We start from the raw sequence: 21,086 nt of genomic DNA on the forward strand, positions 1-21,086 counted from the left end.
ATCCTGTCGCTGTGATCTGTTGATCTCCCATGTCCTGATGTTATCACCTCCCAGCGCCAGGGAACTCTGGGCCCTGGCATTGCTCCGATGGCCCAGAGCTCGCCCACTGCGGTCACATCTCAGAGTCACAGCCCAGCCAGCCTGGCTGCTCCTCCGGGACGCTGCCCCAGCCCCAATATCGGAGGAGTGGAGCAATTCCACGCTGCCTTCACCGCAACTTGTCTCCAGCTGCAGATCCCGGTGCTGCTGCGGGCACAGGCTGCCTCCCAGCCCTGCACAAGGCTGGATCCACACATGTGCCCGCTGCCAGCCCTCCAGCCCCAGCCACCAGCAGCCGAGCCCCAAAAAGGCAAAACATCGGCTCTGTTTGCATCTCTCAGTTCATTCACAAGCTGTAAACGCAGACTGCCGATCCCCTTTCCATGGCTCCGACTCCCGGAAAGCCCTCCAGGATGGCATTAACCCGTTCTGCACTGGAGCAGAACAAATGAGTCCCCGCAGGGCACTCGCCAAAGTGGGTCACTCTCCCGCTTCCCAGCGCTGTGCTGGAGCCCGGGGCAGGACGGAGCCCCGGGAAGGGACACACGGACTGCTCTGCCACCGCCCGGCTGGCTCCACCGAGCTGGGGAGCAGTCGATCCGCATCTTTGCCCATGTCCTCCTTTCCAGGGATGGATCAGAACCCAAGGGATGGATCGGAACCAAAGGGATGAATAAGATGCCATCAGGCAGCCAAGCTCACAGGCAGTGAATGGAAGCTCTGAAACCTGGGAGCGGTCCAGCCCCTCCGCAAAAGAGCCCGTGGGAAGTGTGTGTGGAGGGGAGCGGGGATTTTGGGGATGCTGGAGAGCCTAAAGCCTCGATCTCTCCTCCCGAAACATCTGCGCTCCGTGCCCAGCCTCGTGGCTGCTGCCTTTCCGGGGAAGCCTGGCTGCTGCGCCTCGCTAGACGCTGCTCGATCCAAAAAGCAAACAAACGGCCTCAGCTCGCAGGGCTCCGGAGCCCGCTGCCTGCAGCTGCTTCCAAAACAAACGAGCGTGTTGTTCCGAGCCGAGCCGAAGCTCAAACCGGCCCCGAATCTCTCCCACCCTCGCACAGATGCTCCCACACCTGCTCCAGACCCGGGCGCGCACCCCAAAACGCCGATCCCACCCTTCCCCGCCGCTCCTCAGCACTCCCCGCACCCCTTTTCCCCCACGGGCACCCCGCAAACCCCCTCGGGGGTCGGCTCCAGCCCCGCAGCGCCCCGGCGGAGCCCAGCGCCCTCCGGGGACCGGCTCACCTGGTAGGAGCGCGGCTGCCAGGATGCAAACTCCGATAGTCCAGCACGATGCACGGCAACTTGTCTGCAGCCGTGAAGCCATGAGAGTTCCTTAGGAGCGATGGGCAGGGGTCGGTCTGGCAGCGCCGCGGGGCCCCCCACCCTCCCAGCCCCCGGTGATGATCAAGTCTGCTTGAAAAAAAAAATATTCAAAAAAAAAAAAAAGGTCGTAGGTGCGTGAGGACAAAGAGCCGGCGGGAGGACGGGAGGGATCCGGGGGGAGCTCCGCACATCCGCGGGGCGCGGGGCCCCTCTGGGCGGGCGCGGGGCGCTCCGGCCGCGGGGCAGCGCGGGCGCTTCCTTCCGCAGAGCCCGGGCGAGTGGCGAGGGAAGGGATGGGGGGGAAAAAAATGCGATTTAAAAAAAAAAAAAAAATTAAAAAAAATCAACCAAAAGAAACCCCAGACAAAAAAGAAAGAGGGTAGGCAAAACAAATAAAGAGCAGCGAGGCAGAGCCCTCCGCGGGCTGCGGCGGTGCCGTGGCTCCGGCGGCGGGGCTCGGCAGCCCCCGCCCGCTGCCCGCCCTGCGCTGGGGCCCCGGCGGCGCTCAGGCGGTGCCGGTGCGGGGCCGGGCGCGGCGCTCCATGGCCGGGCGGGGGGCGCGGGGCCGGGCCGGCCGCGGGGCGGGGGTGCCCGGGTGCGGTGCCCGGGTGCGGTGCCCGGTGCGGGGCTCGGCGGCCGCGCTCGCACTCACGCACACACTCGCGGGCGGGGCCTGCCCCGTGATGTCAGCGCTCGGCGGAAGGAGGGCGCAGCGTTAACCCTTCGCCCGGCGGCTCGGCGGGGATGCGCGCCGAGGGCGGGACGGGTGGCCGGGCTCGCCGCCCGCCCCTCCGGATGTTGGCAGCTGGCGGCAGCTGGGCTTTGTTCGCCGTGTCCGGCTCGCCGCGCAGCTCAGGGCGCCTCGCTGTGGGTTGGCGGAGGTGCTCCTGCCTCGGCACCCGGGGCTTGCGGACTTGAGGTTGTTCCCGAATTCCCTTCGGACGCCGGAGCGCCCGGGCCGCGGCTCTGGCACTGCCCGACACTCACCTCCCAGACAGAACATATTTTTTACCCTGTACGATGTGAAATACGTGGAACCTAAACTGACAATCCTAAACGCCTGGGACGTGGATAGCGCAGCGTTTTCCTGGGGCCTGCTGAAAGAAGGAGCTTGTCCTGGCCACCCTCCGTGCGCGCTGATAAGCGAGGGGATTCAGAACCGGCACAAGAGCTGATGTGCTGGAGGAGGGGGCAGCGGCTTCGCTGCGCTTTGTGGCAGCCTTTATTATGTGGACACAGACACAGCCTTTGTGGATCTCTCGCCAAGGAGGTGTTCAGCCTGCTAATGCCGGCTCCTGAGCTGCCCTGGCCTCGGCAAGGATGCTGAACCCCAAACAAAGATGTGAACAACAGTGACAACAAACAACAACAAAGTCATGTTGAATTCGAGCTCCATTAGAACAACACAGGAACAAATCAATGCCTGGCAGGCAGAAAAGGACGGAATCAGTGGGGAAGGATACCACACATAGTGGGAAAGGGAAAGGGGGGGGCAGCAGGCAGCTATAAAAAGATACCCCTAAGGACCCCTATAGCAGTCTCCTCCTCCTTTTAATTCCTTTAGAAGTTAATTCCTGTTCAAGGGAAGGATGGGCAGCTCTGTAACAAAGCGGATTAGCCAGATACAAGGTTTGTTCCGAAATAACAAAAGTTATTGCGTAGTAATGAGGTTTTGTTAATAGATTCGCAGACTGTGAGGCCGCTGGGATTCCTTTGGACATCCTGCCTGTGGAGCTGCTGAACTGATGGTTTCTGCCTCCTGCCTCCTCTGTGAAGCTGCAGACCTGAGCTTAGGAGTGCAACCCCTGTCTTTGTGGACAGGCAGGCTATGGGGAGTTCCCAGCATCCTTGTTGCTGGTTGGTTTTCCTGCCCGTGGAGTGTTTATCTGTCTAATTTCAGTTTTAATCCATAAAATCTCATTATTTCCTTTCCCAGCTCCATTAAAGAGATAGGTCCCATGAGACACTGCTCCCCTGGGCAGGTGTCTCGGAGTTACCATGGAGTTCCCCACATGAACAATGTTTCACCTTACGTTATTGCCAGTGTTACATTCCCCCTTCTCCTGTTTCTTGATGTCCCTGAGATCTGTGGGGCAGCCGCACCTCAACACTCCTCCTTCAAGCTTCCTGCATTTCAGGTGACATTTCAGCTCTGGGGGAAATTCGCATTTCCCTTCAAGAACCCGGGGAGATTTGATAGAGCCTTGGGGCCTTGGCCTCCCAAATCACAGACCTCAACCATGTGAGACAAAAATGTAAATCCATTTAGCAGCAGCAGCAGCAGCAGCAGCAGTGGACCATTAGCCCTGGTGCATCAGGCCTGACTTACTGAGCCAGAATGTATTATTTTCATGATCCTGCACAAAGCAAAACCCATCACATTTGGCACAGTTCTGGCTGTTAACTTCTAAGATTTATTACACGGTGCCATGGGGCCCCTGTTCTGCAGCGTTTTGTGAGTCCAAAATTTCCGTGAAGCCCAAGGGAGCTTGTGCATGAGCAGGAGAGGCAGGAGCAGAATGCTTTGGTTTGGCAGTTTTTTGTTATTTCTAGGGGAGAACGATCATAATATGTAACATATTTAATTGCATCATCCTTTTTTTTTTTTTTTTATTTGGGGAGGTCGCTGTGTGCATGTCCTCTGAGGGGCTGCAGGAGCTGCCTTCTGCTTTGCTGGGTTGGCTGGTTTAGCCCATTTTTTACTTCCCTGTTCTACCCCTCGCAGCAGTGTGTTCCTGAAGCTCATCCCAGCCAGGGATGTGGAGGAGGAGCCCTGAATGTGGTGCCTGCAATATTGGGGCAGGGGATTTCAGGGTCCCGCTCTCCCATGAAAATAATTTCTAATACTGCAGTATTTACCCTCTCTTGGGTTTTAGGGCTGGTAAAAGTCTCATTTTAGGTGGCAAGTAGCCACCAAAACAGAGATCCAAAGCCCTTCCTGTGCACCCCTGTGAAATCTGGTTTAGGCACAGACACTGGAAGCGGTGCAGGAACTTGGCTGACACATAAGTTGTCACGCCAATATGGTTCCTGAAAATTGCCATTAGAGCATGAAACAACATTTGGCTGGGAAAAAAAAAAGAAAAAAGCAAAACCAACAGGCTTGCAGTGTTTTGTCCGCCCAGCATTTCGGCTGTTCCGCCGGCACCGGGGTTTCCTGCTGATGCTGCTGTGTGAGGTAACGTCTCCTCAGCAACCTGCTGGAGTGGGACCTCCCCAAACCCTTCCCACTGGAAAACGTGGTCTTTTGGCAGCAGGCAGGAGTTGGGATGGGGTTGGTGAGGGTTCTGCACTGGCACAACTCCTCTGGATGGGATCTTCCCCGGCGAGCTGATGCACATCCTTTCCCAGGGTGGAACCGTTCCTGGAGTCAGGCTTGTCCAAATCTTTCTAAAGCGGCTCCTGTCTGCTGTGGAATGAGCACAAGAACAGGGCTGGGCTGATGGATGGCCCTCAGGGGAGTCAGGAATTCCCTCAGTGTCCTCCCAAGCAGTGGCCTCTTCCCAGTGGCTCCCTGCCACTTGAAAGGCTCAGTGGGAATGGACACCTTTAGGAGTTTTTTACAGTTATGACTAGCAGAAAGTCTTGGAAGGAGGGGAGGAGGAGGGGGGAAGGGATTGCTCTTGAAAGCATTCCTCGGTGGGGTTTTTCAGCTGCTTTTGTTTGCTGCAGAGCCCACAGCAGAGAGCTGTCACTCCGAGCATGGAGCGCGTTTGACACTCCCGTCTCCGCTGTGTACCTGGTGTGTATTTGCTGCAGTGCTGATTACATTAACTCCTGTGTTTATAAACATTTGGAATCAGTGCAGAAGGCTGTGCTCAACGGAATTTTAAAGCCGGCATCAGTTTTATTTTTGCTTTTTCATCTGTAAACACACACGATGCGTCTGCGGCGCGGCCAACAATGGGGGATCAGAGGTGCAAAGGGCTTCCTGAGCCGATTCCGTGCTTGGCTTCACTTCTGAGCCCTCCTGGTACAGCCTCCCACATGAAGTCACACATAGACACCACATAGGCACTGCGCAGCCAGCTCACGCTCCCTCAGACCTCCGTGCACCACCCTATTTTAAAAGGCAATTCAGCACTGAGAGCCGCTCCTGCCCTGCTGTTCTCTGGATAGCGCCAGCAGCTGGAGGAGGAATTTAAGTTTTAAGCTGGAGGAGAAAATTGCCTCCCAGTTAATGGGAGCTGATGAGAGCTGCGAGCGGCAGTGGGGGTTTTCTGAGCCCCTCTGCGGAAGGGTTTGTAAGAGCCTCGCTGCGGAGCTGTCTGAGTGCCTTAACCCTGGCAATCCCCACAGCACCCCCTTGTGAGGCAGGAATTAAACCGTAATCCTCGTTATACATGGAGAAAAGAAGCCCGGGGAGATTAGGAATCCCAGCCTCGCAGGAAGCAGGATGAGTTCTGCTACGGATTTCCAGTGGAAAGCGGCTGGAATGGCAAGGCTGGTGGGCTTGGGAGGACCCAGGGTTTGGAAATGCCCTACAAGGGCTGGAGTGAGCGGCTTTCAATCCAGCCAGCCACATGCTGGGGGAGGAATTTGGGCCGGAATTTGGGGTCTTGCACGGATAAGAGTGATGCAAACAGCAACCATGTCCTGCTCAGACCACTGCCCCGAGGTTTGGCCAGCAGTGCTGGGCACTCGACTGCTTTGTGTGGGCTCTGTGTCAGCCTGTTCCCATCAGCAGAGGGTAATTCCTTCATCAAAGCCGTGAAATGCCTCAGAGAAGGAGCTGTTTTCTTCCCTGAAGGAGCTGATATGGAAGAAGGGATTAAATGGCCTCTCTTACATGCACACAGAGCACTGGGGACGGTGTGTGCGTGTCCACGGAGGGCCAGAGCCAGGCAGGAGAGGAGGCACAGCACCCACAGGGACCCTGTGGCACAGGGAAAGGGAAAACAGAGGAGAAATAAAGAATGAAATCAGCAGAAACACTTCAAAGGGCGTTGCTGATGAGGTCCGGCAAGGGGAATTCTCTCTCAGCTCCGAGATCTGAACCGAGGCACAGGCACAGCTCGTTCAGAGCCAGCAGTTCCTGTATTAGAAAATGGCATTTATTATTGAACAGCACTGTGCCCTGCCATCCCCAGGGCCTTGGCAATGCCCATGCGTGGCAAGGAAGGCAGGACACAGAGTCCCAAACCAGCTCTCGGAGCAGCCTCCTGACGGAGGGCGTTAGGAGCTGCTGTGCAGCCATCCATGAGGGAGAAGTCGCAGAGAGGATTTCTCCTGCCCTGGAAATTCACTGACACGCTCTGCTTCGGATTTGAATCGGGATCAGGGCTTGCTACAAGTTTACAAGTGGAAATAAGCCCTTTGCTTTTAGTGGTTGGACAAACAGGCTTCTCTTCCTGCATAAGCTCTTTGGGGCCTGATCTCTGGGTCACAGGGGAGGTTTGAGGGCCTGTCTCATTTGCAGGCTGTCACGGTGGTGGCAAGAGAGGGTGAATTTGTTGCTGTGGCAGCAGAGCTGCTGTGAACTGGGAGCTGTGCTCCTGCAGCCATCCCAAATGTGAGGGGCACGTTGCCATCAGCAGGGTGAAGCCACTGTCACCCTCTGGAGTCCTTGAAGCTAGACCAGATCCATGTCAAAGTGTAATTCTGCAGCAACTCCAATGCCAGAGCCAGGAATTTTTGGTGTAGTCCTGGAATGGCTTGAGCACAATCACTGCTGTGAACACGGAGCAGCCTCAGGCACAGGAATTTGCCATTGTTCCTGCCTCAGCAAAGATTATCTCTTATCTCTCCTGCTTCCAGCCATGTCAATAATTTCTGGCTGTCCCAAAAAAACCAGGGCCCTCTGCCCCCATCTGCCAGGCCAGGTGGGCAGCATCCGAGCGGGACACAGGAATCAGCACCTCCCAGAGGTGCTGATTTATCATCCCCGAGGCTGTCAGCTTTAATGCTTGATAAACAGAGATGTGAATGCTAAAGGCTGAGTTTACCTTGTCTGCATCCCTGGATCTCCTGTGGAGGTTTGCTGTGCACGTTCCTCCACCAGCCCAGAACGGGAAGGGGTTTTACTCCGAACAATGCAGGGTGAGCCCAGAGTAATCCCCCTCCCAGCCTGTTTTGTAAATGCCAACTGGGCCTGCCTGATGTCTATTCAGAGGGATTTTGCTGCAGTCTGAGGAGTTAGCAATGGGAATTTGGAGGGGCTCCAAGGGGAATGTTTCTGTCAGCCTGGAGTGGCTGCACAGGGGCAGCGGGATGAGGTGACTGCTCTGTCCCAGAGGACAAACCCCTCCTCATGGGCCAGTTCCCTCCTCCTGGCTCATTGTGGGACAATTCTCCTCCATCCATGAGTTTCTGCCTTCTTCTGCAGATGCTGGAGGGAGGAGGTCACCTAGGAACTCAGGAGACCTTTCCAAAGGCTTTGCCCATCTCCCTGGGAGAGCTGCTGGCCTGGCAGTGAGGATGAGCACTCGTCCTCATGGCAAGACTCCCCATACTTTCAGGCAGCCAAAGAAACAGGCTCTGCTCCTAGTTCCTATTTGCTGTTTGGGTTTATTTGTGATGGGAAAAAATACTGGAAAAAAAACCAGTGGATCAATGGTACTTTAGAGCCTTCCTGTGAGCAGAAGGGATTCATGCAGGCTTTGGATTTTGGGGAGCCAATTTTATTTGTCCTCCCTCCTAAGTGTGACTCTGTTTCCATGTGCCACGAGCCCCTGCCACCCCAGGCACCCACGAAGGGCTGTAAAGTGACTTTAATGAGTCATCTCTTGGCGAGCGGGGACAAAAAATGTCACATTAAATTTCTGCTTGCAAATTTTTCAAATGTGTGGCTCCAGCTCTCTGACACAAACTGAGCTCACAGTGGAAACTGTCTGCAGGGCTGCGTTTTCCATGAGGTTTTGGGTGGATTTGGTGACGTTTCTGGGTCCCAAACCCCTTTTTCATGGGGGTCAGCTAAGCCAGCATCTACACAGAGTTTGGTGGTGGTAAAATTCAATGTTTTCTACAGGTTTGTGGCAAAGAGGAAACTTTTAGCAGCAGGAAGAGACCCCTGAGTTCAGCCTGCATTTTTGACACCTTTTTTCCCCCGGAATTTTCTGCGTTCAGGGCCAGGTTGGGCTCGGTTACATTTTATTTTACCCTGATATGAACAACTGGGACAAGAATTCAGATCTCCCAATGCCTCTGTGATATCTCTTCTACCTCTCCAGATTTGGGCTGAGCCTTCACCATCTCCTGCCTCAATTTACCACCAAACATGGGAAGTTTGGAGGCCAAAACCCCTTCAGTCATTTAACCCAGAGCTGAGATAAATGAGTAACTGGTTTCCATCTGGAGCATTATGGGGAAATTGGACCTGTGTGGAGGTGAAGTGTGGGAGATGGATAATGGCAGGGACAAGCTGTTAAGGGCTTTTTGTCCTTCTGTGGGCAGCAAAAGTCTCTTTTCTCTTTCCAGATAACCTGAGAGGAGCAGGGCTGTGGGCTCACTCCATTTGTCAAGTGATTCTTTCAAATGTATTTAAATACTTTTACAGCCTCTGTTAATGAAACTTTGGTGACCCCGGGGCTCCTGAGGGAATCCATCTGCATCTAAGTGATGGAAAATGAACTCGTTAATGGCCAGGCCCTGCTTAGTCAATATAGGATATTGATCCCTGGTGATGAAGGGCTGGATGGGAAGGGGCTTGGCTAAATGGGCTTTATCCTGGGGATGAGCAGGGATGGGTGGGCAGTGATTGATGAAGGGCTGGGAAAACGCCTCATTTTCCCTGCTCACTGCAGGGATTTAGGAGGACCTGCCAGACTGAGGAACTGGTGCCTGAAGGGCAGGAGGAAGGAAGGGCTGGTTAGGATGTGATTGCAATCTCTCTGCTGTGCCTGAGCACCGCCTGGCACCGGGGGGGTCTCCTCTCCCGACTTTGCCAGAAACTGGATGTCCCAGTTTCCCCTCTGTGAAGGAGAGATGCCTCTCCCAAACCTGGGTCACAGCAACACCCAGCAAATCCGATTTCCTCTTGTCACAGCTGATTCAGCACGAGCACGGAGATTAGATATGGATAAGGCAGGAGACAAAGGCTGGCAGTTCCAGAAAGCCACGGAAAGCTGTGCTCTGGGGGGCCTGGATCCCCTGGGGAGTGCTCTGAAGCGCTCTGGAATGTCTCTCATCACCTGATGGGAGTTATTTTGGGGGGAAGGGCTTGTCCTGGTCTTGCTTTTGGGCTAACAAACTCCCCTGAACTCTTCTTCCTGTTGCCCATCACTGAGGGAAACGGGAGAAAATCACACCTGGAAATTTGGGAATCTGCTGCAGGAAATGGGAATTTCCCGTGTGGCTGTGCAAACCCATTGCACAAAGGGAAAGGAATGAGGTGGGGGGGAGGATGACAGGTTAGAAAAGGGAAAAGGGAACAGAAAAGATATTTTGGTGTGTTTTGGGTGCAATCCTCCTATAAACACTGGCAAAATCCGTGTTAGGTCTTTTAAGAGCACTGATCCGGCCTTTCATCTCTCCCACAGGGCAAAACACGGCCCAGGGAGCTGGGAACAGAGCCCCAGACAGAGTAAATTGGTCGTGTTGCGCTGCTTTCCACGGGATGATGCTGATTTTCATTACAGAGCAGCAGGGCCCAGTGAGATCAGAACAGCAGGGCTGGCTGGGCTTTGCTCAGGGTCCCTCTGCTCTGCCTCGGGGGATCCCCCTCATTTAAAGGGATTGTAGGAAGAAAAGGCAGGTTTGGAAAAGTCAGCAAAGCCTTTTCTGGCTCTGAAGCAGCTTTGGAGGTCTGCAAAGGGCTTTAGGAGCTGCAGTGGGCAGAGCTGAGCGTTTTATGGGGATGGGATGGTGCTGTGGCCTCCAGGGATTCCCACATCCCCTGGGCCAGATCCTCAGCTGATAAAAGCTGGGAGAACGGAGCTGATTTATGGGCACGGAAGATCAGCTGCAGCAGGCCCACAGGGGAGCATTTGATGAACACTCTGCTCTCTCTCCTCTCTCTCCACTTGCCTTCAGTCACTGAAAACTGCTTCATTAACAAACTCTCCCTAATCACTGCTCCTGAGCAGCCGAGCACTCTGCCCACTGGGGCTCTGCGTGGAGCTCCTTCCCAAGGATTTTTCCAGCCAATATAACACACACTTTAATGACTTTGCTTCTCCTCAGCCAGTTGTTGGAGGACATGGAGCAGCAGCTCTGCACAGTGGCTGAATGTTAGCTGCGAATCTGCTGACATCCTGAGCAACCAGACATCTTCCTTCCCTGGAAAGGGGTGGTCTTTCAGCTAAAAAAAAAAAGGAAATTTGAGTCAGGGAGTTGGGAACAACCTGAGGTGATGCTTCAGCTTTTAGGCATGTCACGGAAAAAGTACAAGGGTCTTACAGGGTTTCAATTTTGTGTCTTCAAAAGAAAAACTCTTCCAAAAAATGCAGTTTTTCCCTGATCTGGAAGCGATTAGACTGTGGCTTTGCCGTGAGGGAGGGGATGATGGGCATGGAAAAGAGCAGGTTCAGGCCTGGAATGATGCTCAGGATCTGTCGATGCTGGGCCTGCACCCCTCTCTCTCCCCACGGGTGACAGAGCCCCTCTCCCAGCCCTGGATCCGACATGCAGAGCATCACAGGAGCTGTTCTATTCCCATCCTGGCGTGGAGCCATCTGTGTGAGACGTCAGCGTCTCCCCCTCACCGCCCCTTCCAGCAGCGCCTTTGCCGTGGGGAGCAGAGCAGCCCAGCCAGCCTCACATCCCGTGGGTGGCTTGTTTTCCACCCTTCCCACCCTCCCGGTGATGAGGAGGCCTATTTTTCTCCCCTTCCATGCACAGAAATAGCTCGCGCTTGTCGTAAATCACCTCGGCTGCAGATGGTGAGTCACTGGTTGATCAAAGGCGAGACCCTTTTCTGGGTCTGGGAGGAAGAGTGGATGCTTCAATAAATCATTAGGAATCAGCAGCAAAGAGCTTCCCTTGGGTCTGAGGAGAAAACCTCGCCACCCCCTCCTTTGTCCCCGTGCCCCTGGCGTAAATCACAGAATTTAGTGTCATGAGTGGGGACACCTGATTTAGGATCGCTGTCACAGCCACTCCTGGGCGCTGGGCAGGACTTCGCTGCCCCAACCATCAAACCTGGACAGCAGCAAGGGGACAGGCACTGTGGCTGAGGGGGATGGACGTGCCAGCAGCAGGGAATGAGGAGGGACAGAGTGTTGGCATGTGCCACTCACCGGCAGAAAACGAGAGGAGAAACGCGGAGTCCGGGGAGATCAGCGTCAGCGGGGCACGGGCGTGACAGGAGCTGGCGTGGTGGTGACAGCGGCGGGCAGGAAGGGGAAGGTGAGGTGCCAGCCTGTGACAGAACTGCGTCGGGATCCAGGATAACACCCCGGGCACCTGTGGCAGGATGGGAATGAGACCGGCAGCACCACGGCAGCGGGGAGAGGAGGAATCCCTCATCCTTCATCCTTCATCCCTCATCCTTCATCCTTCATCCCGCATCCCTCATGCCTCATCCCATTCCTCTGCCAGCCTCGTGGTTGCAGTGCCCTGCCCAGGAGAGAGAAGGGGTCACACGGGAGCAGAGGATGGTGCGAGAGCTGCCAGGGAGAAGGGAGAGACCCGGAGTTGTCCCTGTACCCTGAACTCCCCTTCCCTCTCCTGCGCGTCTCCAGCCAGCCTCTCCGGGAAGGAAGAGAGATCAATGGCTCTAGAGGCAGAGACTCCGCCGAAAGCAGATGAAGGGTTTGCCATCTGTGAACAAGTTGTTCTGATTGAATTAGAGAACATTTAACATTTACAGATAATTAGAAACAGCCACACATTACAAAGGCGGCGCGGGGAAGGGGAGCTTTTGAAAGGCGATCGGAAGCTCCTCGACACATCAGCCAGGGGAGCATTTCAGACACAACTTCTGAGCCTTTCCAAACGCTTTGTGCTCCTCACATCCCCACATCCTGGGAGCCAAGAATCTCTCTCTGTCTCTCCCTTCTGTCCTCTCCATTACTTTTTGACTGCCTTTTGCCTTTTTCTCCCAGCCAGCCCTCAGCCAGCTCCTCTCTGGGAGGTTTTAGCAGGGTTTCCTCTTTGGTCCCATGCTGGGCCGTCAGCTGTGAAGCAAAAGGGAAAGAAATTTGCTTTTCTGCTCCATTACTGTCACCATTCCTTTGGTCTGGAGTTGCGCTGTGCAGCCATGGAGAGGGACAGCCCTGAAGGCAGAGGCTCCGGTGCTATCCTGACCTCTGCAGGAGAGACCTGGACCTAAAGCTGGTTAGTGTTATTTTTTTCAAACTCTATTGCAGAGCAAGATAAATACCTTTATAATAGAAAAAAAAAAATTGGTTGTAGATTTTAAAAAAGATTGTAAAATATGTAAAATACTCTCTTTTATGCGCAAAAATACATTCTCCTCTTTTTATCCTTGTGCTTATTTAATGTGTTTTTGCATCAACAGTATTAAGAAAAGCACGTTTGCCATCCTTTTCTTTTGAGCACCAAAGAAACTCAAATTCCCCAAAACACAAAAAGAGATGATTTCCATCCCAAATTTCCTCTGAAAAAAGAACTGGCATTTCTCAAGCAGCTCGAGCAGTAATTGCCTCGCAGCAGCGCCGGTGATTTCCCTGCATCTGCTGCAGAGAGATACCCAAGGGGTGAAGCCATAAAGCTGCAGCTGCCCTTTGCCTGGAAGGAGCCTCAGTGATGGGTTTTGGGCAGCAGATCCAAGGCTTGGCCTCTGCTCCCAGAGCCGTGGGCAATTCCAGAAGCAGAGCCACGGGATCCCAATGGGATTGCTGTGCCTTGCAGGAAAGAGAGCCCAGCCAGGGAATGAAGAGGTTCGTGTTTGCGTGCTGTCCTCTTATGAATGCCCAGAAAAGTTCGGGATGCCCCAGAGGTGTTCAGATCCAGGCTGGACAGAGCTTGGAGCAACCCAGGATAGTGGAAGGTGTCGCTGCCCATGGCAGGGGGTGGAACAAAATCATCTTGAAGCTCTCTCCCAACCCAACCCCACCCAACCCATTCCTTGAGTCGGTGAAATGGCAAATCAAGGTTTGTCCCCCGGGTCCAAAAGATGTCAGAAATCCTGACGGGGACACTGACACCGACACGGGCACAGCTCGTAGCCCATGGCTGTCCCCCCGCTGGCCAGGCTGTCCCCAGCAGCCGATGCTCAGGCCCCTGACAGACATCTAGTGGCATTTCCGATAACTACAGGCGCGCCTGGCTGGCACGGGGGGCCGGGAACTGGGGGGCACGGGGGTCACACAGCAGTAAACATCAGCCGCCGGCCTGGGGAGCCCTAAACCCTCATCCTGTGCTCTGGCAGGAAGAAAGGGAGCGATCCGTGCTCCAGCAGCATTGTTTTTTGGAGAGCCGGGCTGGATCGCTGCAGGCGAACCCGAAACACCCCGTCCCGGTGCCACCGATACCGCGGCTGGTGCCGGGGGTGGGCAGGGGATGGTGGGCACGGGGAGGGGATGGTGGGCAAGGAGAGGGGATGGTGGGCAAGGGGAGGGGATGGTGGGCAAGGAGAGGAGATGGTGGGCAAGGAGAGGGGATAGTGGGGGCTGAGAGGGGATGGTGGGGGCGGGGAGGGGATGGTGGGGGCTGAGAGGGGATGGTGGGCAAGGGGAGGGGATGGTGGGCAAGGAGAGGGGATGGTGGGCAAGGGGAGGAGATGGTGGGCAAGGAGAGGGGATGGTGGGGGCTGAGAGGGGATGGTGGGCCTGGGCAGGGGATGGTGGGCAAAGGGAGGGGATGGTGGGCAAGGAGAGGGGATGGTGGGCCTGGGCAGAGGATGGTGGGCAAAGGGAGGGGATGGTGGGCAAGGAGAGGGGATGGTGGGCCTGGGCAGAGGATGGTGGGCAAGGACAGGGGATGGCGGGCCTGGGCAGAGGATGGTGGGCACCGCATCCCCGCCGCGGGGCCGCTCCGCACGTGCCCGCACCCCGGCTGGGAGCATGAGAAAATGCCTCCAAGGGGGTGTCAGACACAGTTACAGTGAAACACGATATTTATAACAAAGTGTGGGGGAAGGTGTCACATCACATTACGCTGATGCTCCGGCACCCGAGACGCGGGGACGGCGCTGCGGAGCGGGGATGCGGGGAGGGCCAGCAGGCAGCAGGAGGAGTTGGCTCTGCGAACGCTGATTCCTCGCTGGAGCCCGCCCCGAGCAGGGTTTTCCCGGGGCAGGAGAGGAGGGCAGGTCTCTCTGGGTGCTGGCATGGCCCGGCGGTGTCACTCGGCTCTGGGAGCCACCGTGCCTGGCCCTGCTCTGCTTTCCCATGGGGGAAAATGAGCTGCAGGTATCGCCGGTGACCTTAAACTCTGCTCCACTGTAGCTTTTCTGCATGGGCATATCCCACCTGTGCGTCAGCTGCCTTAGGAGCACAGCCTGGCTGATAAACCTCGCTTTACCAAGCCGAGATTAAACGCTGTAATCTTTTGAATAAACGGTTCTTTGGAGAAAGCCGTGTCCCTGCACGCAGCTGGGATTGCACAACTCCCTCCCTGGGGTCCGGGACTCTGAGAGTGCCCAGCTCTTCCCAAAGAAGCCAAGGGCAGGCCTCAGAGCTGCAGTTTCCCTGGATCCTGCCCGGTGGGAGCTCCTGCACACACACACACACTGCATTTCTGTGCATTCATCTCCTGCTCCTTCCCCTGCCCTGGCAAGGGCACCGTGAGGCGGGGATGCAGCGCAGCCATCCCGGCCTTCTCTCGGGGCTGATTGCCCGGGAACAGCTTTGGGCAGCTGCCGTTCTCCCTCCTCCAACACGGGAGCATCTCCTGAGGGAGCAGCCAGTGCACGGGCAGGCAGAGCTGCTGCTCGTCCCGTGAAGGTCTGGTGCCAGGTGAGGGCTGTCCCCACGGCGAATGGTTCTGTCCCCACGAGTCCAGGCTCAGGACAACGTGCAGCTGAGCCCTTCCACCCCTCTCTGCTCTGCCCTGTGACTCACTCAAAGCCAGCCACACTGCCCCACAGCCCCTCGTGGGCCAGCTCAGCCTCTGCCCACCCCACACCAGCCCTGCTTTTCCCCCCGTATCTCCCCTCATGCAGTTCCCTTTTCGGGGGCTCAGCTGCCTGCAGGAATCAATGTTCTCTCCCAGGGTGGTTTGAGGTCAGTTTGAGCATCAGAGCTCTGTCCAGGAGTGGAGACCTCATCACTGCTGGCATGTCAGTGCCAGCTTTGATTCTCCTGGGAGTGCCACTGACTGCTCTCACTCGAGTGCCAGCGTGGGTCGGGGTGACCTTGGCCCCGTTGCCTGCCCTTCTGAGGCTGCTTCCAAGTGCCTGCAGCGCTGCAGCCGCAGCGCCTGGGTGGGGATGGCAGCCGTGGCTGCAGGAGGGAGGCTGGGCTGTCCCTGAGAGGGGACATTCTCTGGGAAAGGCACCAGCTCCTGCCCGCTTTGCAAGGAGAAAGCAAATATTAATTTTCCCAGGGAAATGCGCACTTGACCTCAGCCCTAAGCTGAGCCAGCCCTGAGCTCTGTGAGGTTCCACTGTCAGTGGTGATCATCAGCAGGCAGAGGTGACATCAGCACATTGATGTGAGATGCCCTCGTTAGGTTGTCACTCAAGGCTGGGCTCCTTCACTCCCGGCATGAATAAGAGCCAGGAAAAAAGAGGGATAAGAGCATTTAAATCCCGGAGGGGAAAGGCTGGAGCACTCTGACAGGTGTGGTCTGTTGGTAGTGGTAGATTTTGGCTGCTTTGGGGAGGGAAAGGTGCTGGAAATGTTCAGGGAGAGCCTTTCAGGAGGTTGTAGACTGTGTGTTATTGTACAAGGGTGCGCTGGGCGCATTTTAGTTGTGTTACGTGGTCTGAATAACACATCCCTGTTACTCCCATGGTCTGTATGGTCTGGATAACACATCCCTGTTATTTCCAGAAGAGGAGTGCCCAGGCCAGCTGTGAGGGTGGCCGGAGTGTGACAATCCAGGGAAACCCATCCGCACAGAGAACATTGCCCAGAGGGATCAGAGAGGGACACAACGTTCAAGCACAGCCAGGGGTCCCTGCTGGCTCCTTGCACACCCCACAACGCGGGTGACAAGCGCGGTGACGGGGCTGTCTGAGCACAGACGTCACCTCTGAGGAGGAGTGGCTGTGTCACTGCCAGCTCTGTGTCACCCTCGCAGCCGTGTGTCACCGCAGAGCCCGGACACGGCACGCCTGACTCACTCAAAACTCAGCGCTGGCTCCAATGGCCCCGGTGTGGGGGTGACAGCGGGGGACACGTGTGTGCCCTCGGAGGCACTGGGTGTCCCTGTGCCAGCCCAGCTCTGCCTGGGCCCTGCCCACGGTCGTGGCACGTCCAGCCGGCGGATGTGGCCGCAGCTCCGCTCACTGCACAGTTGAAAGGAGCCCCGTCCCGCTCCACGCAGTGACTAAGGCAGCCTGGCATTTACCCAGGGTTTATTTGGACACTCCCGAGGCAGCTGCACACATTTTTTTCATTTGCTTTTTCTCTGACTTCATGCCCTTTTGGTGATTGCTTATAAACTCGGCGCGGAGAAGGGACCAACACTCGCTGCTTCCAGGGGAAGGAGGCTCGTGCAGCATCCACCAGAGGCAGATGGACCAAGAGGGGAGCAAGCTGAGAGAGAGAAAAAAACCCTTCATGCATTATCTGTCCTGGAAACAGCGTGTTCTTTTTACCATTCCCTTTGACTGTTTAGGGAAAGATTCATCCTCTCCTTTCTCTGACAGCAGAGTTTGCCGTGCTCCTGTTAAGTTCGGGCCAGCCTGGATTAACTGTGCATCCTCAGTGTCTGATTAGCTCTGTTTGCTGTGTTTTTATTGACCTATGCAAGAAGAAAATCTAGGTCAGGCCAGGCTGATGAGGCTGGAGCTGGCTGTGTAATATAAATCAGTACAAACGAGGCCATCCAGCCGCTGAGCCATCAAATCACGCTCTGGGGTGGGTCGGCTCCGAAGTGTCCAGGGGACATAATTAGGAACTTTCCCAAGCTGTCAATCAGCCAGGAAACCTGGTTTGGAGGTGGAGGGCGGGCAGGGTTTTTTTAGAAGCTGCTCTGTTGTTTCTGGGTGAGGGGCATTTTATCAGTGAGTGGCTGGAGCGCAGGGCTGGCTGCAAATAGAAACGGCCCCTGCCTGGCTGTGACTCCGTGTTTCTGTGCACAGAGGAGGGATGGAGACAGCTACAGGAAGCCTGCAGGGCTGAAATGAGTTTTTCTATGGAAGCAGGAGGGCAGGGCAGAATCTTTTAGCCTGCTCCCTTGCTCACAGACCTCATTGATGGCTTTTGCCACGCACAGCCAAGGGGGAAGCAGTGGAGACCGTGTGCTCCTGGCAGTCCTGAATTTCCTCTAACATTGCCACTCCTGGTTTGGTTGGATCAGAGCAGGCATCAGCCTGTGACCTGACCTGCAGCTGTGTTAGTCACCCTGCTCTGGGGGGAAAGAGCAGGCGGCAATGGCTGTGACAGGCTGATTTCAGCTGCCTCACGAAACCCCTGCACCGCTGGGAAAGCTCTTTGCAGCGAGACAAAGGTGTCTGGTGCTGGAAGTTTCCAGGCTGGGAAGCAGGGAGCAGCCTCAGCTGGTGCTGTCTGGGGTGTGTGATGTGCTGGGAGTGCGATGTCACACAGCATTAGCTTCACTTTCTGCGGGGCCGAGGCGCCGTGACAGCGCAGGGGACCGCAAAGGAGGGCACAGGGGAGCAGCACGGCCACGCACAGGGGCCACTCCCCAAAGTGGGCACTCAGAGAGGGGGTGCTGTGGGCACAGAGGGCAGGGCAGGCTCTCCCTGCTGTCAGGATTCCCTGCAGGGCTGTCACGAAGCGCTGCTGGCTTGGCCTCAGCCCCGCAGAGCAGCCGGCGCGGGAGGCGAGCTCAGGTCAGCGTCACGTTGTGCGGCCAAGAGCCACACATGTGATGGCCAGGCAGCGCCCTGGCCACGGGGAGGTGGCCCTGGAGAAGGTCACCTGGGTGGGGAAGCTGGCTGGGATCTGCTTTTGGAGGAGCAGTGGTGTGGGCAGAGCCGGGCAGGGTGAGTTCAGCCCTGGGAACAGAGCAGGGAGTGTTCAGTGCCCTGAGAGGCAGAGCTCCTGCTGTCTGTGGGAACCTCACAGGTGTCAGGCCTCTCAATGACCCTGCAGTCCTTTCCCACCTGGAGGGATCTGGAGGGACTTTGGAACGTATGGAGCAGGAGCACCTTCAGTGGGAGTGTCAGGAATTGCCCTGTTAGGAACAGGGACAGCCCGGCAGCATCTGTACAGCTACACCCCCAGGCACAGCAGTGTCCAGTGCTCTTCCTCAGGGGAAAACCTGGCCAGGAAAACAAGAGGAACATCAGCTTCTACGGAGAGAAAGAGAGAGAGACCTGCTGGCGATGCAAGGTGTCCTCCACCGAACCCGTTCAGCCGAGTTCCAAGGAGATGCTTCCTTGGGTGAAGCCGGTGGGATCCAGGAGCATCCCCGCAGCCCCCGGCGCTGCCCGTCCTGCTGAGCGGAGCAGGCACAGGGGGTGAGCGATGGCCCTGCCTCCCCGAGGCATTGACATTCCCTGCGCACGCTGCTCCTGCCTCCCCTTCTTTATGGCTGTGATTTACTGACGTCACAGGCGCAGCATCACCGAATTGAATTTACGGGAGGCTGGATTTATGATTAGAGAAATGAACCCTTCGCCACTCTGTGCCTCCCCCAGCCCCTTCTGTGTGCACCTTGCTCTGCTCTGCAGCACTCTGGCAGAGAGAGCCCGTGGAAGACCCTAATTCCCGGAGGATAGCTGCTCCTCTGGAATGAAGGGATCAGGGAAAGGGTTCTGTGGGAATCTGGGCATCCAAAGTTCCTGGGCTCTGCCCACAGACCTGCAAGCTGGCACTGCAGCCGCTCCATCAGGCTCCTGTCTGCTCGTTCCATGTTAACAGTCCTCTCCATAATGATGTATTCCCACTTCTGGGAGATTTCCAAAGCATTCCCAGCAGGTATTTCTCAGCCTTGCCATCCCATGCCCCTCCCCTCCAAATTTCGCCCTCTCTCCAGCTGGATTATTGGATAAACTGCAAGACACGGAAGCCAAACAAAGGAGGAAGGGGAGCAGAAAGGAGAGGCACTTTACAGGTCACAAGCCAAACTCGCTAAGGGACGCAGCTCCATGGCTGAGTTTGTGGCTGGGGCTGTTGGAATGACTCCATCCTCAGGAGCTAATTTGGGACGTCCTCTGCTCCCTGCCTGGGGAGGAAATGGCTCCTGTGCAGAAGGCACTTGTCTGTGACAGATCTCTTGTAAACAGCATAATAGCTCCGTGTCAGACACGCCGAGACATCTCTATCAGGTGCTCTGCCAAAGCCCCAGGGGAAGCTGGAGGACAGAGCGTGGTCAGCAGAGATTTTTCAGGCACAGGCTGGCTGAGATTCCGGCTGCAGGGAGCCCTGGCTCAGCCAAAGGCTGGGGCAGAGCCCTGGCTGCTCATGAACAAGGAGATCTGTGTTGTACCTGCAGCATCACACGCCCAGCTGGCTCTCAGCTGAGCAGCCTTGCTCAGGTACTCTCATCAGAGGCACTAAAGAAAAGATGGTATCAGAACTGGAGCAGGTAGGAGAGCAGGATGGAGAGAGGGTTTCCTGCTCTGAGGGAAGAGCCTTTTTTTTCCCCAAAATGAAAATCCTGTGGCTTTTCATCAATCATCAAAACCCATTTTTATCTAGGCTTAATCACAATGATTCATGTGGGCCTTTTAATATTTTTTCCTACTCCTGAACGTGTATTCACCACCCTTCCCTTCGTACCTACAGTCCCCAAAACCCAAGTTTCGGACTTGGATTGAAAGTGCTGCTGTGTTTCTCTTTCTCTGGGATGTTGTTGAGTGAGGGGATCCGTCTTGCTTTCAATGAACCCTTTGGGGTTTTGCTTTCTGCTGGAGGCTGAAAGCAGAGCAATTTTCGTGGCCATCAGTGTTCCTCTGGTGATGACATTTTTTCTCTCCAGCCTCTGAAAACCCACGCCCCTGTGCCTGTGAGTCCATCCATTCATCCATCCATTCACTCATCTCCCCATTCCCATCCTTCCCTGCATCCCAGAGCAGCCCCTGGCTACGCCGAGCCATCCCGAGCTGCAGAAATCCTGCTCGAGGTGGGGAAGCTGCAGCAGCAGAAGGAGCCTTTACAGCAAACAGTCTTTATTGATATTTTATTATGCTGTTTAGCAGGACCCTGGTGCCTGTAATAAAGCATTAAGGAAGTGTAGCAGCACATTCCCATTGATCCCGTTCAGTGCTGTGATATTTCTGGCAGGACCAGGCACAAAGAAAAGGAATAATTTTGCTCCCCTCCCCTGTGCTGAGTTGCTGATGGCAAAATGCCCTGGGAGCTGGAGGATTAATTAGATTTACTGTGACCCCCAACTGAATAATCACAAACCACACGGTAAAAAGAAGAGGCTTTGGGGTTTTTGATCCGTAGAACTGCACAGCGAGGGATCTGGAGAAATCCATGATGACTCAGGAGAGCTCAGATGTGCCCGGCCTGGCATTTCCTGGCTGAGGATGGAAATGCTTTGGGCTGGTCCAGGGAAGGGACGAGCTGGAAATCCCTCTGTGACAGAAGTATTTGAGGTTTTGTGTGCTCTGGGGGTCGCAGCTGCAGCCTGGCTGGGTTTCAGCACAGGGAACAGCCCCCTGAGCTCTGTACCTGGCAGGCACAGGTCCCTCTGTTCCCCAGGGTGACCCCAAACCACCTGTGCCAGCAGAAGGGAGCCACGTGAGCCCACCAGTGACAAACCCCGGTGCAGGGGCCTCCCACAGCCCTCCAGGG

At 55.8% G+C, this 21,086-nt stretch overlaps 1 protein-coding gene across 1 annotated transcript in view; it reads right to left on the reverse strand.

Annotated features, from left to right (window-relative positions):
* The window catches only part of LOC138098193 (nectin-1-like), a 59,523-nt gene extending 57,642 nt beyond the window's left edge, over nt 1–1,881 (reverse strand). Inside the window, exon 1 of the mRNA XM_068994525.1 lies at nt 1,282–1,881. Coding sequence (XP_068850626.1) covers nt 1,282–1,363 — 82 coding nt within the window. The 5' untranslated portion in view covers nt 1,364–1,881. The remainder of the gene's footprint in view (nt 1–1,281) is intronic.
* Nucleotides 1,882–21,086: the final 19,205 nt, after the last annotated feature.

This window comes from Aphelocoma coerulescens, chromosome 24, assembly GCF_041296385.1.
Source record: "Aphelocoma coerulescens isolate FSJ_1873_10779 chromosome 24, UR_Acoe_1.0, whole genome shotgun sequence".
Lineage (NCBI taxonomy): Eukaryota > Metazoa > Chordata > Aves > Passeriformes > Corvidae > Aphelocoma > Aphelocoma coerulescens.